The following is a 15,002-nucleotide window of genomic DNA, read 5'->3' on the forward strand; positions in this document are numbered from 1 at the left end:
CTGGGTCAGGTGAATATTCCTTAGGCCACCAAAAGCGTTAACTGTTGAAGGAAAAAAATCTAATATATTAGCCGGCGAGGGCTGCCATGGTAAAACACTAGAGGCAGGGTGGCTTCAGCAACAGAAATCTGGAGGCTTGAAGTCCAAGATCAAGGCATCAGCAGGTATGGTTTCTACTGAGACCCCTCTCCTTGGCTTGCAGATGGCTGTCTTCTGGCTCTGTCCTCACATAGCCATCTCCTTGCTCTGTTCTCACATGGCCGTTCTTCTGTGTGTGTGCATTCCTGGTGTCTTCCTCTTCTTATAAAGACACCAGTCCTATTAGATTAGGGCCTACCCTTATGATCTCATTTTACTTTAATTACCTCCTTAAAGACTCATCTCCAAATAGTCACTTAGAGCTTAGGGCTTCAACATATGAATTTGTGGGGTAGGGTATAATTCTGTCTACATCACCTGATAAACTGGATTTTGTCAAATTAAAATATTTTTCTCTTCCAAAAAGAAAAAAAAAACACCAAAAAAGCCTAAAGAAAATGAAAAGGCCAGTCACTGGGGAAAAAAAAATCACAATACATACACCGATAAAGGATTTATATTAATAGATAACTCAATAATAAGAAAACAAGTGACCTAATAAAAAATGGACAAAATATTTGAATAGTAACTTCACAAAACATATATAAATAGCCAATAAGCACATGAAAAGATGTTCAACATCATTCATCATTAGGGAGTTATAAATTAAAGCCATAATAAAATACTACTACATACTCACTAGAATGGTTAAAATGAAAAAGACTGATAATACTAAGTGTTAACAAGCACACGGAGTAACTAGAACTCTCATGTATTGTTGGTGGCAATGAATGATGGTACAGTCACTTTGGAAACAGCTCGACAGGTCCCTGTAATAGTACACATTCATTACCTAATCTCCTAAATCCTACTCCTAGATCCATTTTCCTTCTCCCTCCCTCCCTCCCTCTCTTTCTTCTTTCCTCCTCTCTCTCTCTTTCTTTAGAGACAGAGTCTCACTCTGTCACCCAGGCTGGGGTGCAGTGGCACAATCAAAGCTCACTGCAGTCTAAAACTCCTGGGGCTCAAAGGATCCACCCACCTCAGCCTCCTGAGATGCCAGGGCTACACGTGTACACCACCATGCCTGGCTAATTTTGAAAATTTTTTGTAAAGGTGAGGTCTCACTTTGCTGCCCAGGTTGATACTCCTAGATCTTTATCTAAGAGAAATGAAAACATATCCACACAAAGACTTGTACATGAATATTCACAGCAGCTTAATTCATGATAGCCCTATTATGGATGAATTGAGTTCCCCCAAAATTCACATGTTGAAGCCCTCATCTCCAATGGTACTGTATTTTGAGAAAAGATCTTTAAAGAGGTAATTATGGTTAAATTAAGTAGTAAGGCTGGGTCCCTAATCCAGTAGGACTGGTGTCCTTACAGGAAAAGGAAGAGACACCAGAGTGAGCACACACAGAGAAAAAGCCATGTGAGGACACAGCAAGAAGGCGGCCATCTGCTAGTCAAGGAGAGAGGCTTCAGCAGAAACTAAACCTAGCAATGCCTTGACCTTGGACTTCCAAACTCCAGATTTTTGAGAATATAAAAATCTGTTGTTTACCCAGACCGCAGTACTTTGTTATGGCAACCCTAGCGAACCAATGCAGATTTGGGCACCAGAAATGAGGTGTTGATGTAACAAATGCCTAAAAATGTGGAAGTGGCTTTGGAATGGCATAATGGGTAGAATCTAGAAGAAGTTTGAAGTGCATGTTAGAGAAAGCCTACATTGCCTTAAAAAGACTATCGGTAGGAATATAGACATTAAAAGTGATTCTGGTGAGGTCTCAGGTGGAAAAGAGGAATGGGTTATTGGAAACTGGAGGAAAGGTGATCCTTGTTATAAAGTGGAAAAGAACTGCTTGAATTGCCTTCTAGTGTTTTGCAGAAATTAGAAGTTAAAAGATCATTGGCTAGCCATCTCAAAAATTAGAATATAAAATAAACAGCAAAAAGAGAATTTAAAAGACATAAACTTGGATGCTTAGCTGAAGAGATTTCTAAACAAAATGCTGATGGTACAACCTAGTTTATTCTTACCGCTTATAGTAAAATGTGAGAGAAGAGATATATGAAAGGAATTGGTAAGCAAAAAGGAACTAGAACTTGAAGCTTTGGAAAATTTTCAGCCTATCCACGTTGAAAAAAAAAAAAAGAGAAAGTATGTTCTGGGGAGGATACTAAGGTTGTGGCTAGAACAACCTTTTGACAGAGATCAGAGGTGCAACTCATAGACTTAATCAGCCATTTAAGCAGAAATTAGAAATCCTGATGGGATTATACCAGCAGAGGCACTGCCAGCTTTGACTAAAGGGGACAGAGATGGGACAGAATGAAGGAAGGCTGTCGGACTTCTGGGATTCTACAGGAAGGGACAAGAACTGGAGCTATTTGGCTGTGAACACACAATATCCTTCAAGAATAGGGAAAAATTACCTGGAAGATGATTCAGAGATCAGCAGGGTTGTCACTACCACCAAAGACCTGGAGGCAACACTGTCCCCTCCGCAGTTTCAGCAGGTAAGGTTACCACCCAGGGCAAAGGGGATGGGGCTGCCACCCAGTGGGCTCAGAGGGCAGAGCACTGAGCCAAAGAGGGCTGTTCTTGAAACTTAAAATCTAATGGAATTTGCCCTGCGAGGTTTTAGACTTGCTTGGGACCTGTCACTCTTTCCTTCTTTCCTATTTTTCTCTTTTGGAATGGGGAAGTCTACCCCATGCCTGTCCCATCACTTTACTTTCAAAGCACATAACTTGTCTGGTTTCACAGGTCCATAGGTAGAGAGGAATTTGGCCTCAGGATGAGTAACACCTCCAGTCACACCCATATCTGATTTAGATGAGACTTTGGACTTAGAGTAGATGCTGAAATAGGTCAAGAGTCTTGGGGCTAGCCAGGTGCGGTGGCTCACGCCTGTAATCCCAGCACTTCGGGAGGCCAAGGCGGGTGGATCACCTGAGGTCAGGAGTTTGAGATCAGCCTGGCCAACATGGTGAAACCCCATTTCTACTAAAAATATAAAAAATTAGCCAGGTGTGGTGGGGCATGCCTGTAATCCCAGCTACTCAGGAGGCTGAGGCAGGAGAATCTCTTGAACCAGGGAGGTGGAGGTTGCAGTGAGCCGAGATCATGCCATTGCACTCCAGCTTGGGCAACAAGAGCAAAACTCTGTCTCAAAAAAATAAAATAAAATAAAATAAAATAAAAAACAAAAATAAAAAACAGTTTTGGGGCTGTTGGAATGGGGTGAATGTATTTTGCATATGAGAAGGACACACATTTTGGGATTCTAGAGAGCAAGCATATAGCAGCCCTAGCAAATGAATACCTGCCCAGAACTGGAAGCAATCCAAATATCCACTGACGGGAAAATGGATGAACAAATGTCATACATAGTCATACAGTGGCATTACTACTCAGCAATAAAAAGGACTTAACTACGAATACATGTAGCAATATGGGTGAATTTCAGAAACATTATGCTGAGGGAAAGGAGCCAGACACAAAAGAGTACATACTATACGCATCCATTTATATGAAATTCTGGAACATGCAAAGTTTAATCCACAGTGTCAGAAAGCAGAAAGCAGGTTGCCTAGATCTAGAGGAGGCCTGAATGCAAAGTGGATGAGGGAACTTTCTGGGGTGATAGAGATGTCTTACATCTTGATTGTGGTGGTTGGGTATGTGGATGCATACTTTTGTCAAAACTCATCAAATTGTATACTTTAAAATGGGAACATTTTATTCTATATATATTTTAACTCAATAATGTTGGTTTTAAAAGAAAATTGGAATTAATTCAGCAAGGCAGGCTACAATAAGAAATGTGTATTCTTAGTTACAAACATGTCAGCTAAAGGCAGACTAGAGTTTCAGGAAAAAATAAACGTAACCAAGAGGAAGGTTACAAATGAGATGTTGAATAATCTCACACATGAAAGCACACACTTTTTAAAAAAACAAGAGTGAAACCTATTTCATTTAGAGAGCAGAATAGTAGATAGACAGACAGGTAAAAGACATGTGAAAGAAAAAGACAAATATTCTCTCCTTTTTCTTTAATTTTAGACGAGGTCTCACCATGTTGCCCAGGCTGGTCTCCAACTCCTGGGCTCAAGCGATCCTCCTACCTATGCCTCACGAAGTCTTGGAGTTATAGGTGTGAGTCACTGTGCCCAAAAGACAAATACTGAACACAGAAAAACAAGATTTAACATACAAATGATATGAGTCCCTAAAGAAGAAAATAAAAGAAGAGAATAGAACAAATACTAAAACTATAATTTAAGAAAACTTTCCTAAAATAAAAATGACTTGGAACTATGTATTAAGCGAGAATATTGAGTACCTAAAAGTATCAACTCGGAATGAATGAGCAATACCAACACACAGCCAAACAAAATGACTAGATTTTAAAGAAGAAGCAACAACCGTTTATTAGTCAGGGCTCTCCAGAAGTTCTGAACAGAACTAATAGGTTATATGTGTATATGAAAGGGAGTTTATTAAGGAGAATTGGCTCACCCGATCACAAGGCGAAGTCCCACGATAGGCCATCAGCAAGGTGGGAAAGAAAGAAGTCAAAGTGACTCAGTCCGAATCTGAAACCCTCAAAACCAGGAAAGTTGACGGTGCAGCCTTCAGTCTGTGACCAAATGCCCGAGAACCCCCAGCAAACCACTGACTTAAGTCCAAGAGTCTAAAGGCCAAAGAACCCGGAGTGTGATGGTCAAGGGCAGGAGGAACAGAAGGAAGCATCCAGCATGGGAGAAGGAAGGAAATTGGAAGACCCACCAAGTGAAGCTATCCCACCACCTTCCACCTGCTTTCCAGCCAGACTGGCAGCCAGTTGGGTTGTGCCCACACTGAGCGAGGGTGGGTCTTCCATTCCCAGTCCACTGACTCAAATGTCAGTCTCCTCTGGCAACACCCTCACAGACACACCCAGAAACAAAACTTTAACAGCCACCTAGGCATCCTTCAATCCAATTGAGTTGACACCTAATATTAACCCTCACAAACCCTTTGGACAAAAAGAGCAAGAAACTATTAAGAGGCAAGTATATATGTTTTGGGACAAAGAAAATGAGTAATTATGGGTCATTCTAGTTCTATCATCTCCCCTGTCCTTGAGAAACAGAATTCTCAATGTGAAAGAAAGAAAATACAGATGTAACATAAAAGTCAGATAAAAATCCTAAGGAACTAAATTTAGATGGGAAGCACCAGTATAAACTCATTAGGCATTTTATCTTAAAAAAATATGTACATGTATGCCGGGTGCATTGGCTCATGCCTGTAATCCCAGCATTTTGGGAGGCCGAGGAGGGCAGATCACTTGAGGTCAGGTGTTCGAGACCAGCCTGGCAAACATAGTTAAACCCCGTCTCTACTAAAAATATAAAAATTAGCCGGGTGTGGTGCTGGGCACCTGTGATCTCAACTACTTAGTAGGCTGAGGCAGGATAATCTCTTGAACCCAGGAGGCAGAGGTTGTGGTGAGCCGAGATCATGCCACTGCACTTCAGCCTGGGTGACAGAGTGAAGCTCCATCTCAAAAAAAAAAAAAAAAAAAGTATGTATATGTGTGTGTCTATGTGGTATGCACACATCACTCTGTTCTCTGAAAAGACCAACAGCAATAGCTAAGTGGTGATCAGCATAGCTAGCATGCAGATTATAGTCTTTATAACCATTTCTTACTAAACGGAAAAATGGCCGACTGCAGGTTTTAGGTCAGGAGTTGTACCAGAGGGACCTGAAACATCTTGTCATAACAGACACCTGGGAAGATATTTGTTAAATCTGGAAAGATTTAACTTGACCGAGGGTCAAGTTAAAAGGACTCAGGAGCAAGCTTGATGAGACTCCCACTGCGCAAAGATAGGGCACTTCAAGCTTCAATGACCACAGTACGTCGCAATAGACTGAAACCACCAAATATATTTAAATGCTTGAGTTCATAATGATAATAATAAACTAGCGATCACCTTTGGGAGATGATAAGGAACCAATTCATTATCTTAAAAATTGATAAAGGAAAAAAATCAAGCATTTATCTTCTCTTGCCTATTTGAATAGTATGACTGGATATCAAATACCAGATGAGAGGATACATCTCTTTATAAAATAATTCCAACTAACAAATGAAAAAATTATGTAATCAGAATATCACTATTTTACAACCCTCACAGTTGTTTAAAAAGTATGAAAGAGATGAAAAATATCGTAGAAGTCCAGAGGTTAGATTTTCTTTCTTTTTAGGATCGTGTTCTGTTGCCCAGGTTGGAGTGCAGTGGTGTGATCTCAGCTCACTGCAACCTCCATCTCCTGGGCTCAAGTGATCCTCCCCACCTCAGCCTCCCAAGTAGCTGGGAACACAGGCACACACCACTACACCTCACTAATTTTTTATATTTTTTCTGTAGAGACAGGGTTTCGTCATATTACCCAGGCTGGTCTCGAACTCCTGGACTCAAGCAATCTGCCCACCTACCTTGTCCTCCCAAAGTGCTGGGATTACAGGCGTAAGCCACCATGCTTGGTCCTAGAGGATAGACTTTCAACTCCTTAATAAATTTATTCCAGCCATACTACACCCAGCTGTGTGACTTTGAGCAAAATACACCATTGGCGCTTCAGTCTCCTCCTCTGTAAAGCGACGTACTGAACTTGTCCTCACAGAGCTGTTGTGAGATTAAATTCACTACATGTGTGACACAGTGCCAGCCACACAGTAAATATTATCTGCTTTCTGCCACCTGATAGTGCTCTAGCTTTTGAAAGCTCTCTTGCAGTCTGTCCCCGCCCAAGCCAGGCCCCTATCACTCACATGTGGATTCCACACACGGAGGGACAATGTGATGGGAGAGGAAGGGCACAAGTGTTGGAGTCAGACCTGAGTTCCCCTTCCGGCTCCATGACGTCCTTCCTCAGACAAGACACAGCACCCTCTGAGCTCAATCCCCTCACCTCTAGAATGAGGAAAACACAGAGCCTGCCTGGTCACATTGGGAGAAGGAAGCGAAATATTCACATAGGGCCCTTAGCCTTTGGCCTGGCACAGGATGGGTCCTGAGGACACGGTGGTCTCCTCTCCTCCCTGCTTTTTCCCCTCCTCACCAACTCCAGGAGAGTCCTCCCGAGCTTCTGCTTCTATCATCTCACTGTCCTGCTAAAGAACTTCGAACGATTCCCATCTATGTTCGAAGATGGTGGATCTGCTTCCATTGTCAGATTTCTCTGGATTCGCCGTGGCTGCCTGGGCTTCCAAATTGAGAATGATCCCATCGGGAAAAGTGTGACCATTTGGCCGGGCGTGGTGGCTCACGCCTGTAATCCCAGCACTTAGGGAGGCTGAGGTGGGTGGATCGCCTGAGCTCAGGAGTTCGAGACGAGCCTGGCCAACATGGTGAAACCCCGTCTCTACTAAAATTACAAAAATTAGCCAGGTGTGGTGTCGCACATCTGTAATCCCAGCTACTCTGGAGGCTGAGGCAGGAGAATCACTTGAACCCAGGAGGCAGAGGTTGCAGTGAGCTGAGATCAAGCCACTGCACTCCAGCCTGGGTGACAGAGCAAGACTCTGGCTCAAAAAAAAAAAAAAAAAAAAAAGAGAGAGAAAGTGTGATCATTCAGGGATGCCTAATTGCCCAGGTAACAGCTCCTCTGCCGTGTATCTCCTTGCCTCACTGATCAGCTGGGACAGCTCCAAGCACCTCATCCAGCCACTTGAGAATTTCATCCGCTGGCCCCCACAGCTCCATCCATGCCCTACACCAACTTTCCTCCAAGACTTACTCCCGCCCCGGCAGACTGGTCACCTGTATGCTGCTCTTCATTCAACATCTTCCCCACCTCCAGACCTTTATCAAAAGCCCCTCTCCAAATGCCGACCACATGCCATCTCCCGTGGGGCCCAGAGAGCTAGCCAATGCTGCCTACACTGGCTGCAGCTGTCCCAGGGAAGCCCCTCCAGCCCCCACCCGCCCCCTCAGTCTTCCCATCCACCAGCCGAGAGAGTCCCCTCTACCTCTGATAGGCCACAAAATAGGTCACATCCTGGGGGTTGCCAAGCCCTGGGAGCCACGTCAGGTACACGCTGAAGTTCCGGGAGAGCAGCGTCACATTCTGGGGAGGGGCCAGACGGGGCCTCCCTGGGGGAAAGAAAGGGGTCATGAAGCCTGTAGCTCCTGGCTGGTCTGACTCAGGCCATCCCAAGCTGAGGGGCAGCACGAAGGGCAGGCAGATGCTCACTGAGTTTGAGGAACCAGGAGCCACCGACTGGCTGTACTGCAGCCCTTGGGCCATGAGAGAAGACCCTGCACCAGGAGGGGAGGCTCCTGTACACTCTGGGACCTGACGGTTCCAGCAGAATACCATGGAACAGGAACCTAATGACCTCCAGGAGGGAGCAGCCTTGAGGCTATCAAGGACCAGGGGCTCTGTCCTGTTCTCAGCCACATCCCCAGAGCCTGCCTGCCATGGCCCCAGCACATAGTAGGTGCACAATAAACATCTGCTGAGTAAATAACATGGTTTACACCAAAGGATTCCTGACCAGTCTCCCTGCTTCCAACCTTGTGTAAGGCAGATGACACAGCAAAGGTTGCTGCCTAGGCATTAGAAGTAGATGCCACGCTCAGATGGCCCAAGCCAGTGGCCAGAGATAAGAACTTAGAGGCATCTCTCCCTCCCGGCAAACTGGGCTCCCCATTTCCCACCCATTCCTTTAAAGGGACCATTCAAATAATTGCCCTCAAACTTAACCTGACCCACACTCTAGTCCCTTATATAATATACTTCCCATTGCCACAAGCTCTCACTTTCTTTTTGCCTGACTCTTCATTCCTGCTTCATGTAGCCCAGGATGGAGGATGACCCTCCCTACTCATTGCACCCTCCCTGCTCAGGATCTGTAAGTAATAAGCCTTTGAACTTGTTTCCCATTGAGGTGGTGTACTGAATTTGCACCTTCCGTCTCAGGAACCCGGGCCCAGCCCAGGCCTGGTTTTCCCTGGGTTGCCGGGAACACAGGCTGGCTCCCAGTGCCAGAGCAATCGTCAGACAGGCATAAACTTGGACATGGATCAGACAAGAGTCACAGGGACGTCTGCCAGTATAAACAAGTGTGAAGGACCCCCAGCCATGGGTTAGACAGCTAGGCCATTAGGCTGCCCGCCAGGTAAGAAGTATTTCATGGCCCTGGCGCAGCGGCTCCCGCCTGTAATCCCAGCACTTTGGGAGGTCGAGGCAGGCAGAACACCTGAGGTCAGGAGTTCAAGACCAGTCTTGGCCAATGTGGTGAAACTTCATCTCTACTAAAAATACAAAAATTAGCAGAATGTGATGGCACAGGGCTGTAATCTCAGCTACTTGGGAGGCTGAGGCACGAGAATTGCTTGAACCCAGGAGGCCGAGGTTGCAGTGAGCTGAGATCATGCCACTGCACTCCAGCCTGGGCAACAGAGCGAGACTCCGTCTCAAAAAAAAAAAAAGAAAAAGAAAAAAGAAAGTATTCCATGAAGGGCACACTGTAAGTACCCACGCCCAGCTCGCCAGCATTGTTCATTAGGGCAGGCTTGCCAGCCACTCTGCTACTGGAACCCTAATTTAGCTGGAGGCTCTCAAAAGCCCTTGTCCCAGGGTAGAAGATCACTAAATCCACATTTGCAGGCATGTTACTATGGAAGTTTAGGTGACACCTATATTCATTATTTATTTCACAATTTCATTTTTGTACTCACATTTCATATTTGTGAATGCAGTTTTTTTTTCCTGAAAATTCATTTTAACTTAAAAGTATGTATTTAATTCCCCTGATGTAATTAATGGACTATGTGCATATTTATACCTAGATGTGCTTACATGTTAATAATGTATTTGCCTAGTTATGAGAATTTCACATTGGACTCCATAGTAGTAAAAAAAATAAATACAGGCCGGGTGTGGTGGCTCACGTCTGTAATCCCAGCACTTTGGGAGGCTGAGGTGGGCAGACCCCGAGGTCAGGAGTTCGAGACCAGCCTGACCAACATGGTGAAACCCTGTCTTTACTAAAAATACAAAAATTAGCCAGGCGTGGTGGTACATGCCTGTAATCCCAGCTACTCAGGAGGCTGAGGCAGGAGAATCGCTTGAACCTGGCAGGTAGAGGTTGCAGTGAGCAGGGATCGCACCACTGTACTCCAGCCTGATGACAGAGCGAGACTCTGTCTTAAATAAATAAATAAATACATCTGTCATATACATTTTTTCTGTTGGTTTAAGAAAATATCTGACAGCTTTACCTACTTCTCTGCAGGTTCATCCAAGCCCAGATATTACTGAAAGAATATATCGACGTAGGGTATGTGCTATTTTGTTTTCAGTTCTGCTCTAGATCATAACTGTGTAAGAAACACTGTCATAATCAGTTATACTGAAATTCATGAGCCCAAACGTAAGATGAAAAGTCTGCACTGTAGTCTAAGATCACTGCCCTATCTATAATTACGTTCTTATTTTGATTTACAGAAGAGCTTTATGGTAGAAACACCAGAAAACATCTCATACTATTAAAAGGCTTTTTCCCCTTTTTAAAAAAACAAACAGGTCGGGCATGGTGGCTGATACCTGTAATCCCAGCACTTTGGGAGATAGAGGCAGGAGAACCATTTGAGACCAGGAATTTAAGACTTGCCTGGGCAACATAGTGAGACCCCATCTCTACAAAATAAATTTTTAAAAAAATTAGCAGGGTACAATGGTGAGAGTCAGGAGGCTGAGGCAGGAGTTTCGCCTGAGCCCAGGAGTTCAAGGCTGCCGTGATTGCATCACTGCACTTCAGTCTGGCCAACAGAGCAAAACTCTGCCTCTAAAAAACAGACAAATATATAAAACACCTTGCCTTCAGTCCATTCTCCACATAGCAGGAAGGATTAAAAGTGAAAATCAGATCATGTTCTTCTTCTGCTTCAGCCCTCTAAAGGCTTCCATCTCACTCCAGGTAAACTCCAAAGTCTTTATTATTTTTATTTTATTTCGAGACAGAGTCTCACTCTGCCACCCAGGCTGGAGTGCAGTGGCACAATCTCAGCTCACTGCAACCTCCACCTCCCGGGTTCAAGTGATTCTCCTGCCTCAGCCTCCAGAGTAGCTGGGATTACAGGCATGTGCCACCACACCTGGCTAATTTTTGTATTTTTAGTAGAGACTGGATTTCACCATGTTGGCCAGGCTGGTCTCGAACTCCTGACCTCAGGTGATCCGCCCACCTTGACCTCCCAAAGTGCTAGGATTACAGACCTGAGCCGCTGCGCCTGGTCTAAACTCCAAAGTCTTTACAATCACCACCAAGGCCCTACCCAGTCTGACCCACCACTCCTCCCTTGCTCCCATATCTTCATCCACACAGGACTTTTTGCCCTTCCTGGAGCACCCCAGCCACACTCCCAACTCCAGGCCTTTGCACACGCTGTTCCCTCATGCTGTTCTCTCTGCCTTAACAGTTCTACCCTTGGATATCCACCTGGCTCACTCCTTTGCTGTTTTCACACTCCTTTGATGTCACTGTCTCGAGGACACTTTCCCTGACCACCTTTAACTAACTTCTATTCCCCTCCATGGCACATTCTCCTTCTCTGTTAATCCTCATCTTCTGAAATATGCATCTGATTACACCACTCCCCAGTTTCATGCCCTTTCCTTGGCCTCAGAATAAAGTCCATACTCCTTATTGAGGTGTGCGAGGCCCTGCCTGACGTGGCCTGGCCAGGCCATCTTGCTGCTCTCTCCCCAACAGCACCCTACAGGCTCACCAGGTAATCTTCCTTCTCTATGTTGCCAAACCACTGAATTCTTCTGGATGTTTTTAAACCCAGTTGTCTTTGCCTGGTATTCACCATCTAGTCTTTGAAATATTTGATTCAAATGTCCCTTCCTCCAGGGAATCTTCCTTGACATATCTACAAGGAGATGATGATGATGATAATGATGATGATAATAATGGCAGCTAAGGTTGGGCGTGGTGACTCACGCCTGTAATCCCAGCACTTTGGGAGGCAGAAGTAGGCAGATCACCTGAGGTCAGGAGTTTGAGACCAGCCTGGCCAACATGGTGAAACCACGTCTCTTCTAAAAATACAAAAATTAGTTGAGCATGGTGGTGCATGCCTGTCATCTCAGCTACTTGGGAGGCTGAGACATGAGAACTGCTTGAACCCGAGAGGTAGAGGTTGCAGGGAGCCGAGATTGCGCCACTGTACTCCAGCCTGGGTGACAAAGTGAGACTCTATCTCAAAATAAATAAATAAAAGAATAATAATAATAATAATAGCAGCTAATGTGTACTGTGTTCTATGAGCCAGGTTCTGTGCTAAACAGTTTACCTGCACTTTCTCTTTTAATCCTCACCACATCCCCAGGAGGCAGGTATTCATTATAATAATTATAATCTTTGCAGATGGGAAAACCAAGGCCCTCTCAGCTATTAAGTTGTAGAATCAGATTCAGGCCTAGTCAACTCCAAAGTCCGAGCTCTTGACCGTACTTTGTCCTCCAGGTTCTCATGGGGTCTGTTCAGCTTTATGATTCCAACTCTTCCATCTGTTGACTACTAGTCAAACAAGATCTGTTGACCACGGTATGCCAGGGATTTCAAAGAACACAGCTTCATTCCTGCCCTATAGGAGCTCACCGTCCCATAGAGAATTCAGGGCCCTGAAATGTCCCATGGGCCATGATGGAAATCCATACAGGTTGTAGAATGGCATCAGGGAGGGAGGACCCAGTTCTACGGATGGCTCTCCCCAGCCTGGGCTGCCTACCCATGACCTTTTAGACCCAAAAGTGGGTGCCTGCTTCTACCTATCCTGTGTCCTGTAGCTGGGACTGTATCACTACGAGGCTAGTGCTATTACTACTCCCAGCTTCTGGACTTCCTAACAGGTGACCAGCAGGAGACCAGGCTGTTTGCAAGGTATCCTATCAGCAGGACGGTCCCCAAATTCGAGCTAGGTCACAGGAGAAAAACAGCAGCTAGAGCAACTTTCCTCTATGAAGCCTTCAAAGGATGCCAGGCACTAGTTTGGCTCTTTACATGCAAAATCTCAATGATCCTTGGGACAGACCACCCTATGGGGTGGTGTCATTCATTCTGCTTCCATGGAAAGGGCACTAGACTTAGAGACAGATGCTAACTAACTTACCTGAGGCTACACAGGAGCCAGTATTTGAACGTCAATCTGGCTGTACTTACTCCTAAATCATCGCACCATAGTCAGTGTTGTGTATATTAAATATTTATCAGATGAAAGTACAAGAAGGTCTGGGCTTGACAGTGAAAGGGGAACAGAAGACCCCACCCTCCCTCCACACACAGCTACACTGTTCCTCATCAGCCACAGAGAACGCTGCTGTGGGCACTGTGGGCTGGGGCATCCCTGGCTGGCCTGGTGACCAAGTGGATGGACAGCCTATCCCAGGTGCCTACCCTAGAGGCCAAACCTAGCCAGGCTTGCTTCAGCCCATCTTCTCTCTTCTGTGTGCCTCACCTCTGCCGTCCTTCTTAAGCAATTCCCTGAATTGCTCAGAGCCTCAGTTTCCCCATCAGAAAAGTGAGAATAATATCTACCTCCTAGGATGGCTGGACTGTGAGGCTTCTAGAATAATGTGGTGCCTGGCACAAAGAAGTTGCTCAATAAATATTGACTTTTATGATGATTGGATTATGCCCAGGGACCTTACCAGCTCTTTAAACTGTGAGTCCAAGACTAGGAAAATATCCTGGGGGCAATTTCTGGACCTTCTCCTCCCTGCTTTGGTTGAAGTGGTGAGCGGTGAGGTTTGGTGGCTGGGTCCTACGGCAAGGAATTTTGTACCCGACACCTTACTTAACAGTAGAGGTGGGGGAAAAGAAAAAACCGTGTCTTGTTAGGAAGCAGGGCACAGGCGAAACCAGAGCTCCGTCCCACCGGAGGCCTGGCAGGAATGGGAAGGGGCATCAATCGGTCCCACCTTCCCTACTGCCCACACTTTAGGGTCGAGTGTGGTTTTCACACAGGGATCAGTGCTTTCTTTAGGAAACATCCAAAAGCACTTTATTAAAACAGAAGATGCAGTACAAAACTGCCGCTGTCTTTTTTCCTGTTCTCCTGAAGCTGGAAGCATTAGGAAACTGGATTCGTTTCCTGCGGGAGAGGAATTTCAAAGATCCGGTTCTGTTCTGCCCTGGGAAGAAGCTAACTGGGGGCGCGTAGGCAGGGCCGATTCTCACCTGGCCCGGGTGGCTGCGGACCCCGTGCCTGTCCCAGGAGCTCCGGGTCCGAGGGTGGGCGCGGCCCGGCCCGGGGAGCCCTCTTCCCCCGCCCTCCCGCGGCCCCGCGCCCTTACCTGGAGCGGCCTGCAGTAGGCACAGGAGCAGGGGGCCCCAGCGCTCGGGCCCCGCCATGGCCTCCCCGCCTCGGCGTCCCCGCCCGGGCCCAGGTCCCCGCCTCCCGCCTCCCTCCTTCTACCCCACCGCGGGCAGGTGACGCAGTCGGCAGCCAATGGCCCGCAGAGCCGCGGGCCGGTCCCTGCCGCCCGGGATTCACTGGGCGGGTCCCCGGGGACAGCCCCGCCGCGGGGAGGGAGCGCGCCGGCCCTCGCGCTCGAAACCCGCCCGTACCTCCGCTTCATCTGCGCTTAGTTTTGTTTTACTCAATTTCCGGGAAAAAATATCAGTAAATCCGTGCACGTGGGAAGGGCAGGAGAGGGGAGGAAACCTGCTGATGATCAATAACCCACGGTCAATCCAGTGCTCCAGGATGGGCCATTTTGGCAGGACTAGGGAGAGTTCAAGGCCGGTTTGGCTACGCGGCCTCAGATGCCATTGGTGGGATCCGAGCGCGTTTCCGAGCCCGTTTCGCGTTACACGCGACTCCCTTTAATGCCCC

General features: G+C 46.3%; 1 protein-coding gene across 3 annotated transcripts in view; it reads right to left on the bottom strand.

Moving 5' to 3' along the window:
- The window catches only part of IFNLR1 (interferon lambda receptor 1), a 33,614-nt gene extending 19,075 nt beyond the window's left edge, over window positions 1–14,539 (bottom strand). For 2 of the 3 annotated variants that reach the window (XM_010355736.2, XM_030941664.1), the window contains exons 1-2: window positions 14,461–14,539; window positions 8,123–8,246 (exon numbers count right to left, since the gene is read on the bottom strand). In XM_010355736.2, the coding sequence (XP_010354038.2) occupies window positions 8,123–8,246; window positions 14,461–14,518 (182 nt within the window). In that variant the 5' untranslated portion in view covers window positions 14,519–14,539. Of the gene's footprint in view, window positions 1–8,122; window positions 8,247–14,460 lie in introns of those variants that run through there. The other variant, XM_030941663.1, reaches the window with a different exon arrangement.
- Window positions 14,540–15,002: the final 463 nt, after the last annotated feature.

The sequence above is a fragment of the Rhinopithecus roxellana genome, chromosome 12 (genome assembly GCF_007565055.1).
Source record: "Rhinopithecus roxellana isolate Shanxi Qingling chromosome 12, ASM756505v1, whole genome shotgun sequence".
NCBI lineage: Eukaryota > Metazoa > Chordata > Mammalia > Primates > Cercopithecidae > Rhinopithecus > Rhinopithecus roxellana.